Genomic DNA, 23,312 nt, shown 5'->3' on the forward strand with positions numbered 1-23,312 from the left:
AACAGTGCTGACAACGGCTCGAGGATCAGGAGGGACTGAGGTGAAAGCGACCGCGGAGGGCCTTTCCCCTTAGCAAGTCACCGTGCAATGCTCAGTCCATTGCTTGCATTGTCTCTCTTGGGCAGCGATTTGAAAGCGAATGGTTCCCAAGGCATTGCCACCCTCCCTCTTGTTGCAGCGAGCAACTGAGGCAAAGCAAGATCCCGCCCTACCCCAAGGCAGCCTGTTCCCGTGCAAACATGCCTTTGTATCCAAGTCTCTGCATGACACTGAGGAGGGCCTCAGCAGGCCGCCAGGACAGATATTTATGTATCATCTGTTAGTTGCTCAGGTCTATAAGATTCGACCATGGGCGCCGGAAGATGCCTGTGTTGTGTGGCTCACGCCCTGCCGAGTTGTGAAGTGCAGTTGCGGATGCCTGGGGAATGGGGAGACAGCATGGTGGTGAGCGGATGTGCAAACTTTGAGGACCATGCCAATGGACCCACTTTCTCAACTGGCCCCACCAATTTTCGCTTAATTAACTCTTTTCCACTTAGCGTCATCAGCACGTGACAATCGCCGCACAGAACATGGGCGGCAACCAGCAAGCAAAAATGGCAACGCCTGCGGGTGCGGGGCAGGGAAATTCTGCCATTCGAGGCGCTGAGAAGGCCAAAGCTGAGGGCAAGGCCACAAAGTGGAAGAAACCCAAGCCTCGGACCCCGCGACTCCCACCGGGCCCTCTCACGCCGTACGAGCTCTGCGACGCCATCTCGCCTCCGGCAATTCCCAAGGAGTCCAAGGGTAAAGAACGTGCCGCCGCCTTCAACAACGACAGGGACAGCCCGGAATACTACGCGCGGCCGCATCGGAAGGAGGAGTCCTCCAGCTACGACCCGTGGTCGCATATCGTCATCTTAAACCACGTCGACGAAGTTCTCGCCGGCGCCACCCAGCATCTGGAATTCTTCGGCGCCAAGACGCTTCGCAACCCCGCCATCACCGTCACCATGGCGACCCCGCAGCTCCTCTTCGTCGACGGCACGTTCGCCGAGCTGGCGCAGGAGCTGGCCGACTACGTCCAGGTCGGCGACCAGGTCAAGCCGTACCTCGAGAAGGACCAGCCCGAGGCCGCCCTCCAGATCATCGTGAAAGCCTCGAGTTACCTCAACTCGGCCCCCGAGAAGGAGTTCACGGGCGCCTACAACCTCTTGATCCACCTCGTCCTGCAGTCTCAGGACCCCAAGAAATACCTGCCCACCGTGTGCGGCAACCTCCTCAAGCCGATCACTTCGTCCCCGGCCCACGGCTTCACCCTTGCCGCCAACGCCCTCAGCACCGTCTTCAACCTCCTCGAGCGGAGCAATCCCTTGCGCTACAATGTCTTCATGCAGATCATCCGCTTCATCAGGCAGAATGCCCAGTTCGACCTGCTCAAGCCGCGGTTAAAGAACCTGGAAGGCTGGTTTACCGAGTGGGACACGGACGAGGAGGACCAGCGCAAGCTTTACTTGGAGGTGTCGGAGGCCGCCGCAGAGGCTGGCGACGAAGAGTGAGTCGTCGCGTTTTGGACTCGCCGGTCCTCGCTAGGCCATTTTGCTGATGCTGACTCTCGTTAGGGAATCGTACCACTACCTTGTCAAGGCTCTCGGCACTTTTGACCGCGACGATCAGGAGGAGATCACTTCGGAGGAGGCCCAGATGCTGTCGCTAAAAGCGGTCCGCATGGCCATCTCGTCGCCCACCCGATTCGACTTCCAGGACCTGCGCGCCCTCCCCACCGTGCAAGCGCTCGGCGATTCCCACCCCGTCTACTCGCAGCTGCTCGACATCTTCACCGAGCAGGACCTCGAGGACTACAACGACTTCAGAGACGAGCACGAGGGCTGGATCGAGAAGGAGAAGCTCGACCACGAGAAGCTGCAGCGCAAGATGCGCCTGCTCACGTTCGCCAGCCTGGCCGCCAGCACGCCCAACCGCGAGATCCCGTACTCCAGCATCGCCAAGGCGCTGCAGATCCCCTTGGAGGACGTCGAGATGTGGACCATCGACGTGGTGCGGGCCAAGCTGGTTGAGGGCAGGCTGTCGCAACAACAGAAGGTCTTCCTGGTGCACCGGACCACCTACCGCGTCTTTGGCGAGAAGCAGTGGCGCGAGCTGGGGACCAGGGTCGACCAGTACAAGGCCATCGTCGACCGCCTGATCGGCGTCGTCCGCAAGGCGCAGGCGGACGTCGAGAACCAGCGGGAGCGGGAGCAGCAGGAGCTCGAGCGGAAGCTCGCTAGTGTCGGCATCAGCGGCGAGCGTCAGGGTGGTGGTGACCGCCGCCGCCAACCGCCGAAGCCGCGCACCGATGAAGACGATTGAACTGAACTCGGAAACGAGGTTTCGGGAGAGGCACGAAACGGGATCATGGCACACTTTTTTGCTTGATTTGGTCTGGAGTTAAAAAGAACCAAAAGGGCATAAAGTTAGACATTTGACGTGTGCTCCTCTTTTTTTTCCGCATGGATGAACAGATATCCAGGGCACTCAAATACTCGCTGGCTGGCATGGGTCTTGCAAAAATAGGGGCCGGTGAACGGTATGGACATGCATGACTCGCAGGCGACGCGTGAATTACACTGGGAATGGGGGGAAATCGCTGCTTCGGTGTATCGGGACCTGGCAGCACAGCCTTTGCTGCTCTAGATTAGAGTAGTAGAAATCAAAATGGTCTACACATGAAAACAGGAGCAAGAAGAAGAGAGGAAAACGAGGAGGTGCGCTGTCCGTGTATGTGCGCGGGGAAAACGCCAAATGGTGCCAGCATCCCGGTATGAAGAGCAACTTCTCCGCTAGATGCCCGCTCCGTCTAGATAGTCTATAACTAGGTAGGGAAGAACCGAGAGAGATCCGTCTCAAAACGAGAGGCAGTTGGGATAGGGGTCCGGGACGGTCCAGGAATTTTGGGGGGGAAAGAAAAGAAAAGAAAGAAAAGAGAGCCAGCTCAGAACTTGTCGCCCAGCGCCTGCCGGAGCTTCTCCTGCGTGTCGGCGTAGACCTTGTCCGGCGGCGGGGTGGAGTCGACCTTGACGACGCGGCCCTCGGCCTCGTAGTGGTGGACGACGGGCATGCTGGTGTCGACGAAGGTGCGGAAGCGCTTGCGGATGCTCTCGGCGTTGTCGTCGGCGCGGCCGCTGGTCTTGCCGCGCTCGAGCAGGCGGCGCTCCATCTCGGCCTCGGGGCAGTCGTAGAAGAGCACCAGCCGGGCCGGGCACACGACCTCCTCGAACTTGAGCGCCTGGTCCATCTTGCGCGGGAAGCCGTCGATGAGGAACTTCTTGGTGCCCGTGCGCGCGATCGTGTCCCGCATCGCGTTCTCCAGCAGCGCCACCGTCACCTCCATCGGCACGATCTCGCCGTTCTTGATGCAGTCCCGGATCAGCTGCCCGTACTGGCTGCCCGGCCGGTCCTGCTCCGCCCGCAGCAGGTCGCCGGCCGACAGGTGCGCGAAGTGGTAGTCGCGCACGAGGCGGGCGCACTGCGTGCCCTTGCCGGCGCCGGGGCCGCCCAGCACGAAGAGGACGGTGACCTCGGAGGGGGAGAAGGCGGGAGTCGGCTTGGTCCGCGGCATGTCTGGAAAAGGATGGGTTGGAGGTTAGCGGTTTGAGCAAGGTGGAAAAGGCTGCAGGAGTGAAGGAGAACTGAAGGAAGGAGCAGTAGTAGGTAGGCTTCGTCCGCTGGGGATAGGGGAGGTAAGGCATGTGCTCCTTTCTCCCCAGTTGTGAAACGGCGCACCGTCGCAAGCGCTCTCCCTCCCCCCAACACCGGCTCTTTCGACCAAGGAATTCCTGAAGAACTCACCTTTCCGCCTGTTGACCAACAACATGTAACCGCCAGAGCCCAGTGCGATGATAAGCAAGAAGGGCCAAAACTTGATTTGGCTCTTGCTACCCCTCGGTGGTGGTGGGGTGTTCTGCCCGCCTCCTTGCGACCCGGAGCTGTACGACCGTTGCGCGAGCGGCTGCTGGCGGAGGAGCGAGGACGGCGGCGGGGTCACGGGGTGGCGAGAGAAAGAAGAAGCATGTCGTGGGAACGCGAATTGGCGCTGTTGTTGTTGCTGTCGCAGCAGGTTCGAAGGTGTCGCAGCTGACCCGCGGCAGCTGCTGTTGCGCACCAGTTGGCGCCAGGCTTGGCGGCCGGAAGCACTTGCAGCCATTGTTCACTGCTTTCTGAATCTGCACGATGACGCTGCCCAGGCAGGCTCCCACTCGATTGGATGTCCCCGAAGTTCGATTTCACGCTTTCGGTACCGTCTCCTCCCGCCAGCAGTTGAACCGTCCGAGTTTGTTGTTGCTAGCACAGGGGCTGAAGAGAAAATGGAGCTCCAAATTTCGACAGTTGTTGGCGTCGCGGCACTTGTCTGAGCGCGACGGCCAGGGTCCAGGACCCCTGCCTCCTGCCACCCCCTGTCTCCCAGCTGCCCGGGCAATGCTTTCTCTCTACTGTGTAAGGTACCGCTTACACCAGAACAGTTTTGCGCAGAGAAGAGCAGTTCGATACTCTGACAACAATTTGCTGGACATATTCGCACAGTTGCCCATTATTGCAAGTGCAACTAAAATTGAAAACCATGATATAACCATGGCGCGCATCTGTCGAAGCTTTTCTCACCTGCTAGTTACAAAGTTGCGGTCTCCATCGTCCAGACGGTCTGTTATGGAATTGCCTGTGGAATTGCCTGTTTCGCCAAGCGCCCATCGCTCTCGCTCTCGACAACACAATCCAGATTGTCTCGCATTGCGCTTCATACGCCTGTGCCTCCAAGTTCATCTCCGTCTCACCGAGCATAAGGTTGCCCTGCCCCTACATGATCCACCTCAAGCAGCGGCCGCGCGGCGGCGGCCTCGTTAGCTTAGAGATGAGGCTGTTGATGCCTGACTTGAGTTTGCCGTGCGCGGTAGCCTGCGTAAGACATCAACCGAAGATCCCGTCTGCTCTTGCAAACAATCGAGCTATACTAGGTACTCTCACCTAGCCCTAAGTTAGCTGACAGTTTTCTGGCCTCCTCACAAGCAGCTGCTTCTGAGATAAGATACGCCCTTGACCTCGCGAGGACGGGCGGCGGGGGGCATGGAAAGGCATGCGGTTCTGTTAAGCTCTCTCTTCCCTGATCAACCTTCTGTTGGAGACCCCTGGACGAGCTGAAGAGCCTCTCGGGACTCGAGAGCAGAGCAGACCTCCCTCACCCCAACGAGCGAGGCTGCGCAGGGACGAGCAGCGCCCTACATATATCCTGCATATCGTACATATGTATGTATACTGTGTATGCCGGGGCGGAAGTATCTGGGCGGCGCGGTCAACAAGAAGCAGGTTGTCCGGCCCGTTCCGCCAACCTGGTCGTGGCCCAACGACGTCGGTTCACCCAACAATCATTGGCTTGTTGGCGGCGTGAAGGACTGGGTAAGGTGCGGCGTCGACCCACAACCTGCATCTCACTATGCAGTTGTTGGTGCAGACAGTTGGTAGGGATAGGAGCCTCAAATCAAATCCGTGGGGAACAGCAGATGTTCAACAGCATGCGTCTAGCCCCAGGGGATGCCACCCGCCACCCGTTGGTGTTTCGTTCAACTTGAATGGCGTGAAGGCCAATATCCACAAAGCACTCGAGTCAAAAGCGAATCAGTTTGGGTGACTGACGAAGGGCAGCTGCCATTCAAAAGGAATCCCGGTGTCTGTCTAGACTGTCATCCACTCACCCCAGCCCCCACCAGCATCCATGCCTGCCGACTGACTGCTCGCTCAGCGGATTTAGTTATACACGTTCCACGGTCCAGCCCAAAACATTAGAGATATCCAGCATCAGAGAGTCCCAGCCCGCTTTGGTATCCATACCGCCAACGCCACTATTATGTTCAATAAGCCAAGGAGATAAATGAGGAAAACAAACAAAGACGGTGGAAGCCAGAGGGCCTGCACGCAGAGAGAGAAACGAAAACGTAAAGAGCGTCGTTAGGTGCGGAAAACACCTTTTCACCATCCTGTTCGTTCAAGAGTGCCGGCCCGGGATGTTGAAAGTCGTCTGCACCGGCGGCGGGCTCTTGATGGCCTGCCCGGCGTATGCGCCGGGGATGGGCACTGCCTCGTACTTCTTCTCGCCCTCGGCCATGGGGGCGGGCTCGTTGACCGTCACCGCCGGCCCGAGGGCGGGCCCCGACGCCGACGCCGACGCCGACGCTGATGCCGATGATGATGATGACGACGACGGCGTGACCGGCGACAGGTCCGCGGCGGTCGGCGGCTTGTAGCCCGCCTTGGGCGTCGCGGGCGTCGCCGGGTTGGCCTTGGCCGGTGGCGCCTGCAGCTTGAAGCCGGTCTGCCGGGGGCTGAAGGCGGACTGCGGGATGACGAGGCCCTTGCCGCCCGGGGTGAAGGGCGAGGCGCCCTCCTCGATGTCGCCGAGGGACCGGTACGTGGAGGGCGGGAAGCGCGGGGAGAGCACGTATTGGGAGAAGGCGGGCGACTTGGGCCCAAAGCCCGGGGTGTTGGGCGCGGACTGGGTGCGCAGCTGGGCGAGGTAGAGGTCGGAGCGGGCCTTGTCGCGCATGTCCATGGACTTGTGCAGTTTGCGTTTGGACCAGTACCGATAGAAGATGACGCTGTAGAGCAAGATGCTGATGACCTCGACGACCATCTCGATGATGATGCAGATCAGGGACCAGTCCTGCAGCCGACAGACGAGCGCGTAGTCGACCTTGTCGCTGAAGAGCTCGGCCCGATGGTTCTGGACACAGGCCCAGCCCCAGATGTCCTGGTTGTTGCTGTTGTTCCGCGTGAACTGCAGGATACCGGCGGCGGCCGCCCACATGATCATGGAGAAAATGAACCAGCCGACGGCGAACAGAGTGTAGTAGACGCCGACCTTCTCGGCCCTGCGGTGACCGCCGCGGCAGTAGCCGATGAAGACGCTGATGCAGATGAGCAGCGAGACGCAGGAGCAGGCGAGAACCACCTTCTGCGGCCACGCGTTGGTGTTCATGGCCCAGGGCGGCAGGCCGTTCATAGCCGGCAGGGACTTGGTGGCGTTGAAGATGGCGAAGGAGGACGAGACCATGGACAGGATGATGAGACTGCAGCTGAAGTTCACGCCTCGCAAAGCGAACTTGGCCATCCGTACCCGCATCTTGATTTTCTGCGAGAGGGTCAGCCCGGCTGGCGGCGTTCCGAAGATCGAGCACGGTGACTTACCAGGTCTCGAGCCTGCTCCTTCTCCGTCGCCTTTTCCCTCTTCTCCAAGATCTGCTCTTCCCTGAACGTGGGGCTCAGTGGGTTCGCAAGCGCGCGACCCGGCGTCCCGGGCACTTTCATGGCGCTCTTCAACGGTGACCTCGGAGTCATGGGCACGGCGACCGACTCCCTTTCGGCACCCGTCCCAATGTAACCAAAGCCGACATCTCCTGGCTGGGCCTGGGCGATCTCCGATTTCTCCGAGAAGGCGATCTTGCGAGGCTCGACAGGCGAATGAACGGTGGTGGCTTCAGCAAACCGCGGTGTTCTGGGCGGCTTGGCTAGTGATGATGATGTGGATGTTGAGTCTGTGGTGGACGCTGAGCTGGCAGACATGGTGCGGGCAGGCGCGAGATTGAGGGCCACTGGCCGCTTCTTCTCGTCGAGACCCATGGTGTCCGGGAGAGCGACGTTGATGTCGTCGACAGCACTGTCAGTCGTTTCTTTGTTGAGTCGGCGCGCCGGGAGGCTATATCAGGAACAAAGGAAGGAAGAAACCAGTCTTCGCTTCCTCAAGCAGGCCAGCTTTGCACGGCAAGACAGGCACAAAGAACAAGTGCTGACTGAGGCCTTTGCAGAGCTTTGGGGAGGCTGAAGGGAAGGAAGGGAAGGGGTGGGTGATATGAGTCCAGCTGCCAGAGGAAGAGAGATTTCGGGACGAAAGCGCCGTCGGAGGGGGCGTGATGGGTTTGAATAGCCGCTGCCCAGGTCGGGTCGAGCGGGATCCGCTGGCTGAATGGCACAATGGGAGCACTTGGTGAGTGGGTGGTTCGGCAGGCGCAATTGGAAGCACCTGGGGGAACAGGTGTGAGTCGGGGACGCACTTACATGGACAGGGGTGGCCGAGGTGGGACTGGGGGGTGGTGGGCACGCTGATAGGGCGGAGGGGTCGAGGTGCCAATAAAGCCCAGCGACTCGCGATGAGCACTTAGACGCCCAGCGGGGTGCGAGCGGCCCCGGACGGCTGCGAGTCGAAGCTCGGCGGCCAGAGAAGCGACCTCGGGCGGTTGATGCCGGTTACAGGAGGGAGGCCACACGCAGGGGAAAGACGCACGACGACGCAGTCTGCTGCTATGTCCTCCGTGGGCGGGTTTCCGCCGAGTCCAGGAGGGAAAGCGAGGGGAGGTGGAGGATGGGGAAGCCAGGCATCTCCAAGCAGCATGATGTTCTTTGCGCAGCTAATATGCCTCCTCCTTGTGAGGGGAGGGCCTAGATGCGCGAGATAGCAGAGCCGTGGGTGACGGGCCATGGGTGACGGCCCCGAAGCACTTGCATATCGCGGGAGACATGGGGCACAGTGCTCCCGGAGGGTGCCCAACTGTGGCAGGTAGGGCGGAAAGATGACCAGAATGAGCGAGGACAACTTGCTGTCTCGGAGCGCATCGGAGCGCATCGCATTGCGCTCTCTCTCCCTCCCCCCAGTGTGGAAGGCCAGCTGGCTCCTTTGCTTCCGTCTTCATCCATAGAGACCCAACCCAGCGCTTCTGCACTGCTCAACACAACTCCCACCCGCTCACTTCTCCGCCTCGCCAAGTCGCATGGAAGGAGGGGAGGCGACCGTCTGCTGGCGTGTTCTGAACGGCCTCCGCCTTTCTGGCAGTGACTGATCTTCTTTGGCGCCCATGTCGTCGCATCCCGGGACTCGCGTATGCAAGAATGCTGATGCCATTGGACGAGGGCGGCTGGGAGACAGGCCCCAGTTCTGCCGAATTGGACAATCGAGTCGTCGGGAAGTGCAGTCGAGCGCATGGAGAGAGGGGCACACGGATCCCTGGTTGGGCGGCGCGAGGGAGGAGCCGTCGAACCCCTGCCGTCCTGGTGCCATCCGTGCCACCAATGATCGGCGCCCGCTCGACTGGGGGTTCCGATGACTTTAAACAGTTGTCCAATCAAATTGCTGATCGCCGTGACGGACCAGCCGCCCATGCAGGTGGGCGGCAAACATGCCCCACAGTCGTTGACTTTATTCACTCTCTGCCGGGCTGGGAGCAGTACAGGACACTCCTGGTTTGTTTGTTAGTTTGGTTCTTCGCCCCACTTTCCGCCCACGTTTTGACAGGGGCCTGCAGCCAACCAAAATTCGGCCTTTTTACCCGCCTGTTCAGCTCCTGGTCTGGCACTGCATTCAACCAAACCATCAAAAAAAAGCATCACCACCATCAAAGCCATCAAAACCTTCAAAATCGGCCAGGGCAGCCAAATGAGCCAAATCAGCCAGATCAGCCAGGTAGGCAGTTCAGCTACAAAAAGGCCCCAAAAGGAAGCTATTTTACAGGCGTGGGATGCAGTGTCTTCTGACTAGGTACCTATCTGTTGCGGTTGGTTCATTCTATGCCAAGGCGGCTAGCGCAGGTGCTTGAGAATCAGGGGGGTACACGGGGTACTGAGATTGACCTGTTTCGCTTCTGTTTTTCTATGGAAGATTAAGTACTGTACAGCTTTTGTAATCCATTGTTGATTGGCTTTCAGACCCTTGTTGTGATCCACCGTAGGTACCAAACTAACAAACAAACCAGGGGGGCATTGTACCTGGTCGTGAAGGGCCGCTGCCCGCAGCGAGATCCGGAAAAGCGAGCCTGAGCGGGCGGGCTGCAGTCGACACAGTCCTCAGCAGCGCAGCAGCGCAACACCCCAGGTTCCCGACGCCTCAGCAAACATCGGCGACGCAGTTCCCAGAGAGATTTCTCAACGCCGCAATACGGAGCGCATCGGCCCTCAGCTTCACCATCGCAACCGTCACCACGATGGAATATCACGACTACCCGTACGCACTGCGTGCGGTGCACAGTTGCGGATGTTCCAAAATGAAGTCATTTCCTGCAGTCAGCAATGGTCACCCATGCCCTTAAGCTGGATGAGCAACACTTCGTGGAGTATTGCAGCATGTAGGTGAGACGGTGGGCAAATTCCGGAAAGACCAATGTCGTGTGGTCTCAGAACCGGAGTTTTTTGCCCACACATCTCAACCGTAAATTTTAGCCCTCCTTTTCAATACCTCCCACTCCAGGTAGCACTGGAAGCAGGCGTCAAAACCCTAGAGGCCAGCCCTCCTTCCATCATCCCCGTGATCCCCACGTCACCGGAGCAGGCCGCGCTGTGCAACCCGGTCTGGCACAGAACAGGCGGTCTGCCACTCCGGCGGGCCGTGACACGGCGCGGCAGTCTGCAACTGTCAGCCCATGATGCCATCCGACGCTGCACTCAGCGTAGCTCAAGACGTTTTCATGCTAATTATACCATCAGGGAGGTGACCAGCAGCGAGCCAAGTTGGTCGCTCATATACAGCCAAGCACCAGGTATTGAGCTAGAAGACCCAGAATCTCTGTCGTCGCTGACCACGCAGGTCAGTCACTGTTACCCTCCCACTATGCCGTGGAACAGGCGAGTTGGAGCGAACCGTGCACCACGCGAGCTGTAAGCATCAAGATCAGACCGCTTCTCGGCACCGGAGACACACGGCGGAAAAAAGATTGCGATGTCCGTGTTCCCGAGAAGCAGGGCGAGGATCGCTCGGTATGCGTTTGCTACCCGATTCAGACTTCTCGACTGCGTCCAGCGCTGCCAGCGTTCCTCGGCATGTTTCAAAAAACTCTTTCCATTCCACAGCTGTGACGGCGCAGTCCCTCAGCCTCACAGCTGAACGGCACAGCCTTGTCGGTGTGCGGAAGTGATTAAAGCTGGAAGCAATCCAGCACTGGGAGCCAAAGGTGGCTCAGCAGCAAACAAGCCACTTTTGACGGACTGGGACACTTCCGGTCTACCTTGAAACCTCAGCGCACGGCCCAGAAAACAGCAAGTGCTGTGGAAACATCTGCAACCAGGAGAGTCAAGTCCTCGTCAGCCCTGCAAGCATGAAGGTGCCGCTGTCTGGGTGTGTATGCCTCTTCCACGGGGTACGTCCCCACCGAACGCAGGGTCCACGCCCAGCGAATTGGGCCTTGCGACCTTGCATGAGCATGCGGCAACCACCACGCGGGTCTAGTCCGAGGTCTTGATGCCCGAGTTGGGATGAAACTAGCTAATGTATGCTCCGCAGCTTCCCCAGAGCTTCTATGGCACCCGTTAAACTGCAGGTTCGCCTCGTCCATGGTGAGTGGCTGAGCGAGGGCGTGGTGGCCCCTGGAACGACCCGACGCAGACGGTCTAGATGCCCCAGGCGGAGGAACTCCAAGGATCCGGCCGTTTTACGACTCCAACAACTCGTTGTCCTCTGCTCGTCGGCGTGGGGTAAATGTCTGGCAGCACATATTGGGCATCAGCGAATCTGCAATCTCGGGTAGCTCTGGTAACGGTTCGCTCCCTGCTCCATCTGTCCAAGCTGATGCCAACTCGGGCGCTCTTGGCCGGAGATCTTTGAGCATCTACCCTCTCGCGGAAACTCGCAATCGACAAGGGTTTGGAGGCTATGTCCCACTCCGAATGTGCGAAGTTTGGCTAGTAGGGCATTAGGTTAACGCCATCTTCAGGATGGCTCTTCCTCGAGCATGCTGTGGCGCCCAAAATGCTGTTTCCGTAAATTATCAAGGGAGGCTACAGACACGGCAACATCACCTCAAGAACCGTCAGCTTATTTTGTCCCAAGCATAACGCGCTTGGGCCAGAGGACGTAGGCCGCAAAGGTTGGGTCACATGTTGCTCCGTTCCTGGTGATCCAGAGCAGAAAGGGGTGAATGAGGAGTCACAGCCCCGAGATCATGGCGTCAGCTGCCGTGAGAGTCTCAAGTTGGCCATCTAAACATTCAAATAAAAGCTGATATGAATCAACCTACCAGACTCGAGCCTATGAAGCTCTAATCTCGGTAACAGTACCACGACAGTTACACATTGCCATCGTCAACAACCATCCTGGTTTTAATTTCATTGCTAATGCGAGAGAGCTCTTGTGGCCGCAGCCAGCGTTTGAGTCTCTCAGAGGATTAACTCCGGGATGCGCAGCGAAGCTTTGCTCTCAGGGTCGAATCCCAATCTCACCTCGCCGGGCTAAAATGGAGCTTAGGCTGGCCCAACTTTGGAAGATTAGCCCTCGGGCGCTGAGTTGGTTCTTCCAAGTCGGAGGCCATATCAAGTTCCTAATGCTCAGCTTTCAGCTCTCACGAAGAATGCTTCAACATCGTGCCGTCGCGCATTCGACCCCTCGAGCCTTTATCGGGCTTATCGGCAGCGTGGGGCAAACTACGCTAACCGCATCTAGGTTAGTTAGCTAGCCCGCCTCGGCGCCAGCAACCGTTTGGCAGGCTGAGTGGCAGGCCTATGACTGCACACGAAAATCGTGAGAAATATCGACCGCCCAAAGATATCCGTCGTTCTTCCACAACGACCTCCTGCAGACAAACCTGCACCGTCGCCGGCTCACCGACTCCGGGCATTTCACTTTAGGCTTCTTCGAGTTGAGAATCGCAGTTCTCGGTAAGCCGATCCGAGCCACATCGAGAATATCAACCACACGAGGAGGGGCTCGAAAAAATCGTTACCCCGCGGATCAAGTCATCACCAACCATGTCGGCCGCCACAGTGTCGCCCAACGGTGACAACGTCGCTTCGGCGGGCAACGCCGACAACGTCCCCGCGTCGACTGGCGCGGACAAGTTCGGCAACGACGTAGAGTCTGGGTCCGACTCGGGCGACGAGTCGCAGCAGTCGGACAACGAGGCCGCTGAGAAGCCCATCAAGTCCGCTCTGAAGAAGACGCCCGCGCCGGGACCCGCCGTGCCGAGACCGCCGCTGCCGCCCCAGACGGATCCAAAAGATCTCGACGTCAAGGCACTGACTCCCCTGACCCCCGAGATTATTGCGCGGCAAGCAACCATCAACATCGGCACCATTGGCCATGTCGCTCACGGAAAGTCGACCGTGGTGAAGGCCATCTCTGGCGTGCAGACCGTCCGTTTCAAGAACGAGCTTATCCGCAACATTACAATCAAGCTTGGTTACGCCAATGCCAAGATCTACAAATGCGACAATCCCGAATGTCCGCGGCCAACATGTTACAAGAGCTACAAGAGCGAGAAGGAGGTCGATCCTCCTTGCGAACGCGAGGGTTGTTCAGGGACCTACAGGCTAATACGTCATGTCTCGTAAGGCCCCTAGGTGCCCTATTTTATGTTTCGGCGGCGTTGGAGCGCAGACTGTTATTTCTTTGGCGCTTGGCTAACCGACGCAGCTTCGTGGACTGCCCGGGTCACGATATTCTCATGAGCACCATGTTGTCGGGCGCCGCGGTCATGGACGCAGCACTGCTGCTTATCGCCGGCAACGAATCATGCCCCCAACCACAAACGTCAGAGCACTTGGCGGCTATCGAGATCATGAAGCTGAACAACGTCATCATCCTTCAAAACAAGGTTGATCTTATGCGCGAAGAGGCGGCCAAACAGCACTACGAGTCCATCCAAAAGTTCATCAAGGGCACCGTGGCGGGAAACTCGCCAGTCATTCCCGTTTCCGCCCAGCTGAAGTTCAATATCGACGCGGTTCTGGACTCCATCGTCAACACCATCCCCATCCCCATCCGAGATTTCTCCCAGGATCCGCACATGATCGTCATTCGGTCTTTCGACGTCAACAAGCCCGGTGCCGAGATCGAGGAGCTCAAGGGTGGCGTCGCCGGTGGCAGTATTCTGCACGGTATGCTGAAGCTCGGCGACGAAATCGAGATCCGACCTGGTATCGTGTCGCGCGACGACAAGGGCAACCTCAAGTGCACGCCCATCTTCAGCCGGATCGTCTCGCTCAACTCGGAGGCCAACGACTTGAAATACGCCGTTCCGGGTGGTCTGATCGGTGTCGGTACCCGCATCGACCCTACGCTCTGCCGTGCCGATCGTCTCGTCGGCTTCGTGCTGGGTCTCAAGGGCCGTCTGCCCGAGATCTACAGCGAGATCGAGGTCAACTTCTACCTCCTCCGCCGCCTGCTCGGTGTCCGCACGGCGGACGGCAAGCAGGCCAAGGTCGAGAAGCTGGCCAAGAACGAGGTCATCATGGTCAACATCGGCTCAACCTCGACCGGCGCCAAGGTCGTGGCCATCAAGAAGGATGCCGCCAAGCTGCAGCTCACCAGCCCGGCTTGCACAAGTATCGGCGAGAAGGTCGCCCTCAGCAGACGTATCGAGAAGCACTGGCGTCTCATCGGCTGGGCTACGATCGCAGCGTAAGTGTTCCCTTTTTTTAGTACACTTTCCGGCCTGATTTGCTTGCTGACCTGGACGACAGTGGTGTCACGCTCGAGCCTAGCAGCTCCTAAGTGCGGCCTCTTTTTCTTTCCACGACTGCAATGAGAAAGGCAAGGGCCACGAAAAACCTGGCCTGTGATCTAGGTGGTGGTGGATCTTCAAGCTTCGAATTGTGTGCGAGATGGGACGTTGGGGCCTGGGGCCGGGAGATTCACGCATACATACCAAAGGATATGGCGAGCATGAAACATGGTCTATGGCTCTGTCATTTTCAGGCGAGGGTTGTTGGTAGACGGAAAAGTAGCAGAGAATTAGTCTTGTTAGGCAGGACAGCGTTTACCCGCCTGTTTCGCTGTTTGTTGTTTTCCTGACACTGTTGTACCCCTGAACATCTGCCGACCTGGAACCGGTACCTTGCAGCCATAGCGCCTCTTCCTCTCTATTCCCTACCTACTGCCACAGCCTCATTCCATTTCCTTCTCATACTCTATCAAACTGTCTGGCGCACGTCATTTCCTCACCTTCCGAGCGTGCTTCACCAGGTTTTCAATCACCCCCTCGAACGCCTCCCGATCCCCGATCTTCTCGTCCGTCCGCTTCTGCCAGTACGCCAGCACCCGCTGCGCCGTGTCCTGCATCGCCTCCAGCCGCTGCACGTGCTCGCGCAGCTCCCCGTCCGTCATGCCGTTCAGCGCCGCGTCCGTCAGGATGCACGCCTGTCGCGCCGACACCAAGTCGAACCTCCTCTCAGGACTGTTGTCCGCCCCCGCACCGCCGCCATCACCACCAGCCGCTCTCTTCCCTCCTCCCCCCTCCGCCGCACCCGCGGCTGCTGCTGCTTCCGCAGCTGTCGTCGTCCCCGCACCGAGCTGCGACGCCAAGCCGGTGCTCTTCCTGTCCGGCCCGCCCACGCCGCCTTCGGCGGCGGTCGAGCTGAACGAGCGGGCGTCGGCGGAGGCGCGGCGCGGGGAGCCGGACGAGGAGGAGGCGCGGCGGCGCAGCGAGGGCAGGACGAGCTTCTTCTGCTTGGAGGAGGCCGGCAGGATCTCGTCGAGGTCGACGGGCACGCCGAGCGAGACGAGGAAGAGGCGGCGGATGCGCGAGCGGATCCAGTCGGGCGGCTGCAGCGGCGGCGGGGCGACGAGCTGCGACCAGAGCGAGGCGGAGCGCGGGGTGAGGAAGACGGGGTTTTCTTTTGTTGCTGCTGTTGCTGTTGAGGATAGAGGGGATGGCGGGGTAGGAGGGAAGAGGGCGGCTAGGTAAGGTTCCGTGAGGGTGTGGATTTCGGCCGGGGAGAGGTCGTCGAAGGTGGGGATGGGCTGGACGGATGGGCTGGTTAGTGATGGAGGGAGAAACAGGGGCAGGCGAGAGGGAGAACCTACGAAGGGGAGGGACGGAGCGGCCGGGGCGGACGGCTGAGGAGGAGGAGGAGGTTGTGGTGGAGCAGGCGTGTGTCCTGCTTCCTGGAAGCCGTCGTCGAAGTCGTCAAAGTCATCGTCTTCTCCGCCCTCCTCGAACTCGTCAAAGTCATCGCCGAAGTCGTCGTCCTCAGCTTGCCCGTCGTCGGGAGTACTTTCGGGCGCTGGGAAACCAGGACTCAACGGAGATCGTTTCAGAGCAAGCGATGATTTCCTCCTTGCGCGAGCTGGAGTGGGGGGAGTACTGAGAGATGGTATTGGAGTATCTACGCAAGAAAAGACGAGTCAATACAAAAACTATGGGAAGAGGAACGGAAACCAAGGGGGGAGCGCTCGGCACGGAAAAGGCATGCTACGCGTCCGTACCATTTGCTGCTGCCCCGCCCTCCTCGATCCTTTGCCCGTCGGCCTTGACTACCACGTCGGGGTGGGCATCCGACTTGCGCCTTTGCCTGTTCTCAGGGTGCGTCACGGCGCCCTCACCGTCTGGCGTCTCCTCCACCACCGTCTTTGGGATGGGGCGCCCACCGGGGGTTGGCGGGCGCGGCGGGTGCTCGGGCTCTGGCTCGGGCGGCGAGGAACTGCTCTGGTCGGGGATGATGGCAATCTCATCCGGCTCTGCGTCCTCCTCCCTCATGCGATACGCCTCGGTGCCGGGAACTTCTCCGTAGGCGGGCCGGTCGTCGACCTTCTCGACTCTGGTCCGCGGAATGGGCGAGGCTCTGGCGGGCGAGACAGGCCCGGACCGGGCGTCGGAGTAGTGCTCTTCGGAGTCGGATGCCTCTGCTGGGGGAGGTCGTTAGCAGGGGAATGGGATGCGGAAGGAAAAGCACCTACCGAGCTCGCGGGCACCTGGATCAGCCGTGTCCCGTCGCTCTGGCGGCGACAGGCTGTTGCGTCGTTCCGACATTGTATATGCACAAGTGTAGGTAGGAGGAGGGCTGTGGAGACGGTGAATCGGCTACTTCAGAGGAGGGGAAGCCAATCTCTACGAAGCAACAGGAGGAAGTGCAGTTCAGGGGGGATCGATTGTCCTCGTTCGTGCTTCTTGCTTCCGTAAGTTATGTGCAAAGAGCAAAGACCGCAGACGCAGCTGGCTCGGGGTGGCAGGGGGGTGCACACCCACGAGGACGGAGAAGTGTGTAGCCCAAGTCTGGTAGCTGGAGGGCTCTCAGTCTGGGCTCTGGCGGCGACACAGGCGAGACATGGTGTGGACCCACGCAACATGCTAAAAGTGGGGTCATGCCAAAGCTGCCAAGCTCCCCTCTGGCCCGTGCATTTTGCTTGGCATCTCGGCTAGTGCGCGTCAAAGGCGGCTGAACGAGCTTTTCGCTTCCAGTTAGGCGCGCTTTGGCAGGTGCCAAAAGTCGGCTCAACAAGTGGCCAAGACCCTGGAAAACAACAACAAGGTGCTTTGGCGGTAGCACCTCGATTTCAAGGGCTTCTTGCCTCCGACCGAGCTTTGAAATACACACAGTTGAGCTCAATCGCTTCGGACGATCCGATTGCGCCCGAGAAACCCGGCGGGATCTGGTCTCCCTGCGCAATCCCAACCTTTCTGCCCACAGCTGCCGCGCTGGAGCATCGACCGGTCCCTAAGGTCGACACCGCCCGATTCCATAATCTGCGCGGTTGCCTGTAATTGCTGTTTTTCGCACACGAGACCGTCCAGCAATCCGCCGCACTTTGACTCAACATGTCCTTCAACTTCGGAACGCCCGCGTCGAGCGCGGCTTCAGGCCAGTCGACGACGACAACGGCCCCAGCTTCTGGCGGCCTGTTTGGTAGCGCGGCTGGCACAACCTTCTCGTTCGGCAAACCCGCTGGCAGCGGAACAAGCACGCCTCAGACTGGTGGAGGGTTGTTTGGGCAGACTCCGGCATCAACCGGTCAGGCTGGAGGCCTGTTCGGCAACGCGGGCGCCAGTACGACTCCTTCAACGTCCGCGCCCTCCACTAGCACGCCGCTTTTCGGGCAGCAGGCTGGCGCTACATCCGGAGGGTCGTCGTTGTTTGGCAACGCCAGCAAGCCCACGGGGGCGCTGTTTGGCAACACGTCTACCCCTGCTACGGGAACGGCAACCCCTACTGGGACGCCGAACCTCTTCGGCAACAAGCCTGCTGCTACGACTGCTACGACTGCTGCTCCATCCACAGGCACTCAGGGTGCGACAACAGGCGGACTCTTTGGGTCCGCAACCACGGCGCCCCAGTCGGGTACACCAACAACTTCAGCAACGGGTGGGTTGTTTGGAAACGTGAGTGGTTCTCTATTCGGCTCTACAACTCCCGCCACTACCACGAGCGGAGCTCAGGCTACCCCGGCAAAGCCGCTATTCGGGGGGCTTGGGTCGACCACACCGGCCGGCGCACCTCCCACCGATGCGTCCAAGCCTGCTGGAGCACTGTTCGGAGCTAGCCTCGGGACCAAGCCGACAACCTCTGGAGCGACGAGTGGCGGCCTATTCGGACAATCTGCAACGCCGGCTACAACTACGACGCAGGCTCCTTCGACCGGTTCTACGGCACCGGCAGCGGGAGGGCTCTTCGGCAAGACCGGATCCACCCCAGCCGCAGGAGGCACGTCGTCTCTCTTTGGCAGCGCTCAGCCTGCCGCCGCCGCCACATCCGGCGCCAACACTCCTACCACCACCGCACCGGCAGCAGCCGCGAAGCCTCTCTTTGGGAGTGCTGCTGGCGCTCAGTCCGCTTCCACAGCTACCCCTGCAACTACTACAGCACCCGCGGCATCTTCGGCAACCACAACTCCGAGCTTGTTCGGCGCCGCCACCTCCGCCAGCACGGCGGCTGCTGGCTCGACTCCAGCCAGTTCGAACCTGTTCAACTTGAAGCCGGCGACGACCACTGCAGCTCCCAGCTCCGCTGCTCCTGCGTCCGCGAGCAACCTGTTCGCCAAGCCGGCCTCTACCACAGCCCCCAGCACTACCGCCACCACAACAGCAACTGCCCCCGCTACCACCACTGCTGCCGCCACTACTTCCGCCCCTGCAACAACAGGCTTGTTTGGTGGCGCCAAGCCTGCCGGCACAACCACCACGCCAGCGCAGGATGGCAAGAGCAGCACCGCCGCGACGCTCTCGGCATCGACCATGGGCCCTACGTCGCAATTGCCGCGTCTGAAGAACAAGACCATGGACGAGATCATCACGCGGTGGGCGACGGACCTGTCCAAGTACCAGAAGGAGTTCAAGGAGCAAGCGGCCAAGATTGCCGAGTGGGACCGGATGTTGGTCGACAACGGCGAGAAGATCCAGAAGCTGTACACGTCCACCTACGAGGCTGAGCGCGCCAGCAGCGAGATCGAGCGTCAGTTGTCCAACGTCGAAAGCCAGCAGGAGGAGCTCGCGGCGTGGCTGGACCGCTACGAGGCCGACCTGGACGAGCTCTTCGCAAAGCAGGGCGGCGGCGGCGGCGGGGGTGAGCAGGTTGGCGGCCCGGATCAGGAGCGCGAGCGCACCTACAAGCTGGCCGAGAAGCTGACGGACCGGCTGGACGACATGGGCAAGGACCTGACCAAAATGATCAAGGAGATCAATGACATGTCGAGCACGCTCAGCAAGGGCAGCAAGCCCGATGATCCGGTATGTCTTCTTTTTTTCTTTCCGATTGCAATGTGCTGGATGCCAAACTAACTGGTTGCGTAGTTGACGCAGATCGTGCGGGTCCTGAACGGGCATCTCGCCCAGCTGCAGTGGATCGACAGCAACGCGGCCGCGCTCCAGGCCAAGGTGGCCGCCGCGCAGAAGGCCAGCGGCAACATGGGCCCCAGCGTCTCGAGCACCGAGTCGGACGCGGCCGAGAGCTTTTACCGGTCGTATCGGGGCGGGTACAGATGAAATGGGGATGGGGGAGGAACCATAATGTCTTGGTCATGAGTTGGGGTTTGTCGCGTGTATATTTGCAATGTCCTACGGCGCGGGCCGCAGCTGGCCGGTTGAGACTGGCAAATGGGTAGAGGGAAGGAAGAGAGGCATGCGGCATCGTCGTGCTCCTGCAGCCAGGCCTGAGATCACAGTTACAGAGGGAAGTTTGGGGTGGTTTGGTAGCAAGAGCCTGCATATTGTATTGTACAAAGTGGTGATGGTAGATTTGGCCCCGCGGAGCAGAGAGCAGGAATGGAGGTTGATATGCTTGTCGTGCAGTAACCAATGGCTTGAACGACAACGACAACGGCAATGGCAGACTATTGTCGCTGGACCAATCTCGCTCTTCCGTTCCGCCTTCGTTCAGGTTGGTTCCCCCGTGCCACAGAACCCTGGCATTGAAAACGTGGCCCCGTTGGTATCTCCGTTAAGGAGTGGGATTGATCTCGAGGGTAAAAGGCGCGCTCGCTCGCTCGCTTCTTAGTTCTGCTCGCCGCCTTGCTCCTTGGTGATCTCGTCGCTGTGGCTCGGGAGCGAAGAAATTTTGAACTCCGCATCAGCATACTGAGTCATTCATGCTACAACAGGTACGGGAGGGACCGAAGACCCGCATGGGGCGTGTGAGGAAGGGAGGGGGGAAGAGGGCGCTTTTGCTCACATGTGGTCCGACAGCTGCTGCAGGTGCGCCTGCTGCTCGGCCAGCTTCTTCTTGAGCTCCATGAGCTTCTCCTTCTCGCGCTGCCGGATCGCGTAGTCCTCGTTTGCACGCTCGCGCCGTTGGAAGGCGTCGCTGTGTGGAGGAAGAAGGGTTTATGTCAGCGTCTCTGGGCTGAGAGTGCAGATGAATGAATTGCTGGGGGTTTTAATGGGCTTGGTCGGTGGGAGGGAGGCAGATAGAGGATGCACGCGCGATTTTCCCCGCTCTTCTCCATTCTAGACCTTCCATGCGCAGCAATCCCGGAGATGGACAGAGATGAAGCTGGTGTAAGGGAGGGACAACGCACCCTTGGCCGCCGGTCTTGGGCGGAGCACCGGTGTCGCCGGCAGACATGGCGCGGACGGTCGTCGAGAAGGTGCGGGAGAGCAGCGCCGGGCGGGCGAGCTTGGTGATCGAAGTGCGCATCATGGTGGCGGTGGATTGTGGTACTTTCAATGGATGTTGGTGGTGGTTGATGTCGAGATTGCGGCTCTGTCAGGTTACCTAACATAAGCCTGCAAGTTTCGTCGGTGTTCCAATGGCAAGGGTTTGCTGAGGGTGGCCTGATCCGCAGCTCCGTGGGGTGGAGGGAGCTATCGGAAGCTTGGACGTCACTTCCTTTCGGACCTGTGGGTATTTCAGGCACTTCTCGGCTGGGCTCAGGCAGCTACCTCAGGGACCTAGGACATGGAACCAACCACCGAACAACCCACAACCTCACAACCTGGAATCATTCTGCCCAGTGTCTTCACACCCGCTCAGTAACCAGCGCCACTTTTTTGACCCGGTATTGACTGGCGACAGGATGACTCCCTACCGCCAACCGCCCCAACAATTTTCTCTTGTTGAAGCACTCGAGTCCTCAGCCAGGTTTAACGCACTCATTCTGATTTACGTTGGATTTCATCCTCTAAGGCGCTCATTGAGGTCTGCTACGAGGTGGTTTATCGATGGCTTGAAGATCGCCATAGTCACTTAAGGGCCCACGGCGAACCACATGGCGGGATTTCGCCTCTCACTTCCAAAGCAACTATGTTCCCAATTACGACGGAGTAATCATAGTCGAGAACAAGAACCTCTTGGCGCTCTCTCTCTCGCCCTCTCTTCCTAAAGAAAAGGCCGAAACAGAGGAAACGGGGAATCAATAGATGAAAGGGTAGACCACCTACCCTGATGGCGGCAACCCCATCCTTCTGTTTCGGGACTGCTTGGAGCCTTTGCTCAATATCCCAGCATCAAGGCTTTCAGGTTCAAAAACGAACCTGGAGTTCTTGTGGCGATCCTTCCCATTGATTGAGATGGAGTTGTTCTTGTCTGTGCGATGTATATTTCTCAATCCTGGCTTGGGAAGTGAGGACCTCAACAACTTGTTCACAGAGACCAACGTCGCCGGGGCGCACTACTGTTTTCCAGGTCGCCGCGCGGCGGATAATTGGCCAGGCTTCTTCTGCCTTTTCTTTCCTCCTTCTCCTTCTTCTTCTTCCAATACCATTGCGACTGCCCAGGCGGGTCATGGCGAAGAAAAGGGGCAGGGCGAGGTGGAAGGGAAAAAGAGGAGGGTGCGCGGCAAGCGGATCGCCGCGGCGAGCATCGTCGCGTTCGAGCCGTTTCCGCTGCTCAGTGCTGGGACACTACAGCGCGAGCAATAGGGCGATGAGGGGGCTGAGCCAAGTGTATGCGATGGAGCTGGCCATATACGGGATCACGGAAAATGCGTATGATCCAGGCATCGTAGATACGAAGATGTGGGAGCTGATTGACGGGGGGCTTGGTCAGAGAGCGGCAAAAATAAGGGAGAGATGACCAAGAAGTACAGCGATGGTCTGATCACGCTGGGCCGGACGAGCGTCCCCGAGGATGTGGCTGGCTTGGTGTCGTTTCTGGCGAGCAGGGATGCGGACTACATCACGGGACAAGCGTATATTGCGGATGGGGCATTATCTTCACTTGGAGGGGAAGTGACAGTTGCTTTCCTGGCCTTCTGTTTTCAAAGCTCTGTTTCGGACTGATTGAGCAAGAAAAATAAGGCCGCCAGATTCCTGGGAATGCGCCCATACCCTCTCTTACACCGCAACTCAACACATACTGGAAACCAGACCTTCAGAGCAGCTTGGCTACCTCCTCCCTAGAAGTTCATCAATCTCTTTCCGGAGTGGCCTGTTTACTCCTGTGCTAATAGGTGCTTAGGTAGGCAGGTGGGGTGTGCTGTAAGCTCGTGATATTGGCTCGTGTGGGGTGGCCCTATAAAGTTGCGATGAATCACTCTGATTCTAAGGGGTACCATGATGAACAACTTGATGGTCGCCCACGATTCCGTGTGAGTTGCCCGGGATACCACAGAAGTAAGGGTGTTTGGGATGCTGCGGCAGCAAGGTGGTTAGGTGGTATTCAGAATGAATCATCGTTGCTCACAATGAGACTCGCAGCCCAGCACCATCCAGGGGCAGGGAGAGATGAAGGCCATCTAAACGGCAGGATCTAGTGAAAGAATATGCCAGTAGTTATATAGGAATCGCAGACCACCATGTCTTTCACTGCCTGTAGTCTCTCCTGCCCTCACACTTTGGTCTGTCGACACTAGGCTTGAACCTATGATTAAAGTGAGTTTTGGATCGACCCTTCTCAACATGACTTACTTGAAGTTGCTAGTGATGCATGGAACACGTTCCCTTTTCCGAGGCATCGCCAGTGTGGAAAAGATTGACCCAGTCATTGAGCCGACATCGTCTGACGAGCAACGAGGCGTCCGCTTGCTCTATCGTGCTTGAGTTGCTGGAGCGTGGGCCTATCACTGACGCACATTCATCCCCCAGATATTGTGGGAGCGGTGGGCCGTTTTGAGGCCATGAGGTTAGTCTACTCCCTGGTTAATCACATAGTTGCCAACAAGACGC

General features: G+C 58.9%; 9 protein-coding genes across 9 annotated transcripts; 4 read left to right on the plus strand and 5 right to left on the minus strand.

Moving 5' to 3' along the window:
* The first annotated feature begins 846 nt into the window (after positions 1-846).
* Positions 847-2,708, plus strand: THITE_72918 (uncharacterized protein). Its single transcript, XM_003656723.1, has 2 exons — positions 847-1,534; positions 1,602-2,708. The coding sequence occupies exons 1-2, from the start codon at positions 993-995 to the stop codon at positions 2,347-2,349; spliced, it is 1,290 nt and encodes a 429-aa protein (XP_003656771.1). The 5' UTR covers positions 847-992; the 3' UTR covers positions 2,350-2,708.
* Positions 2,709-2,971: 263 nt separating this feature from the next.
* THITE_72917 (uncharacterized protein) lies at positions 2,972-4,293 on the minus strand (the record flags this gene model as incomplete). The annotated part of the gene is made up of 2 exons (XM_003656724.1): positions 3,829-4,293; positions 2,972-3,600 (listed from the first exon to the last, which is right to left on the minus strand). Exons 1-2 carry the CDS (start codon positions 4,181-4,183, stop codon positions 2,972-2,974), a joined length of 984 nt encoding a protein of 327 aa, XP_003656772.1. The 5' UTR covers positions 4,184-4,293.
* Positions 4,294-5,806: 1,513 nt separating this feature from the next.
* THITE_2121886 (uncharacterized protein) lies at positions 5,807-7,863 on the minus strand. The gene is made up of 2 exons (XM_003656725.1): positions 7,213-7,863; positions 5,807-7,156 (listed from the first exon to the last, which is right to left on the minus strand). The coding sequence occupies exons 1-2, from the start codon at positions 7,642-7,644 to the stop codon at positions 6,014-6,016; spliced, it is 1,575 nt and encodes a 524-aa protein (XP_003656773.1). The 5' UTR covers positions 7,645-7,863; the 3' UTR covers positions 5,807-6,013.
* THITE_2121887 (uncharacterized protein) lies at positions 7,864-8,906 on the minus strand. Its single transcript, XM_003656726.1, has 2 exons — positions 8,080-8,906; positions 7,864-7,983 (listed from the first exon to the last, which is right to left on the minus strand). The coding sequence occupies exon 1, from the start codon at positions 8,411-8,413 to the stop codon at positions 8,180-8,182; it is 234 nt and encodes a 77-aa protein (XP_003656774.1). The 5' UTR covers positions 8,414-8,906; the 3' UTR covers positions 7,864-7,983; positions 8,080-8,179.
* Positions 8,907-12,494: 3,588 nt separating this feature from the next.
* THITE_2121889 (uncharacterized protein) lies at positions 12,495-14,796 on the plus strand. Its single transcript, XM_003656727.1, has 3 exons — positions 12,495-13,325; positions 13,412-14,398; positions 14,461-14,796. Exons 1-3 carry the CDS (start codon positions 12,748-12,750, stop codon positions 14,489-14,491), a joined length of 1,596 nt encoding a protein of 531 aa, XP_003656775.1. The 5' UTR covers positions 12,495-12,747; the 3' UTR covers positions 14,492-14,796.
* THITE_2121891 (uncharacterized protein) lies at positions 14,785-17,025 on the minus strand. Its single transcript, XM_003656728.1, has 4 exons — positions 16,676-17,025; positions 16,205-16,624; positions 15,803-16,104; positions 14,785-15,739 (listed from the first exon to the last, which is right to left on the minus strand). The coding sequence occupies exons 1-4, from the start codon at positions 16,746-16,748 to the stop codon at positions 14,930-14,932; spliced, it is 1,605 nt and encodes a 534-aa protein (XP_003656776.1). The 5' UTR covers positions 16,749-17,025; the 3' UTR covers positions 14,785-14,929.
* A 162-nt stretch (positions 17,026-17,187) lies between these two features.
* THITE_2121894 (uncharacterized protein) lies at positions 17,188-19,868 on the plus strand. Its single transcript, XM_003656729.1, has 2 exons — positions 17,188-19,439; positions 19,503-19,868. Exons 1-2 carry the CDS (start codon positions 17,535-17,537, stop codon positions 19,692-19,694), a joined length of 2,097 nt encoding a protein of 698 aa, XP_003656777.1. The 5' UTR covers positions 17,188-17,534; the 3' UTR covers positions 19,695-19,868.
* Positions 19,869-19,896: 28 nt separating this feature from the next.
* On the minus strand, positions 19,897-20,880 carry THITE_2171332 (uncharacterized protein). Its single transcript, XM_003656730.1, has 3 exons — positions 20,726-20,880; positions 20,380-20,511; positions 19,897-20,241 (listed from the first exon to the last, which is right to left on the minus strand). Exons 1-3 carry the CDS (start codon positions 20,845-20,847, stop codon positions 20,202-20,204), a joined length of 294 nt encoding a protein of 97 aa, XP_003656778.1. The 5' UTR covers positions 20,848-20,880; the 3' UTR covers positions 19,897-20,201.
* Positions 20,881-22,217: 1,337 nt separating this feature from the next.
* Positions 22,218-22,886, plus strand: THITE_2091945 (uncharacterized protein; the record flags this gene model as incomplete). Its single annotated transcript, XM_003656731.1, has 2 exons — positions 22,218-22,336; positions 22,850-22,886. 2 exons carry the CDS (start codon positions 22,218-22,220, stop codon positions 22,884-22,886), a joined length of 156 nt encoding a protein of 51 aa, XP_003656779.1.
* Positions 22,887-23,312: the final 426 nt, after the last annotated feature.

Source organism: Thermothielavioides terrestris, chromosome 5, assembly GCF_000226115.1.
Source record: "Thermothielavioides terrestris NRRL 8126 chromosome 5, complete sequence".
In the NCBI taxonomy this organism is placed as follows: Eukaryota; Fungi; Ascomycota; class Sordariomycetes; order Sordariales; family Chaetomiaceae; genus Thermothielavioides; species Thermothielavioides terrestris.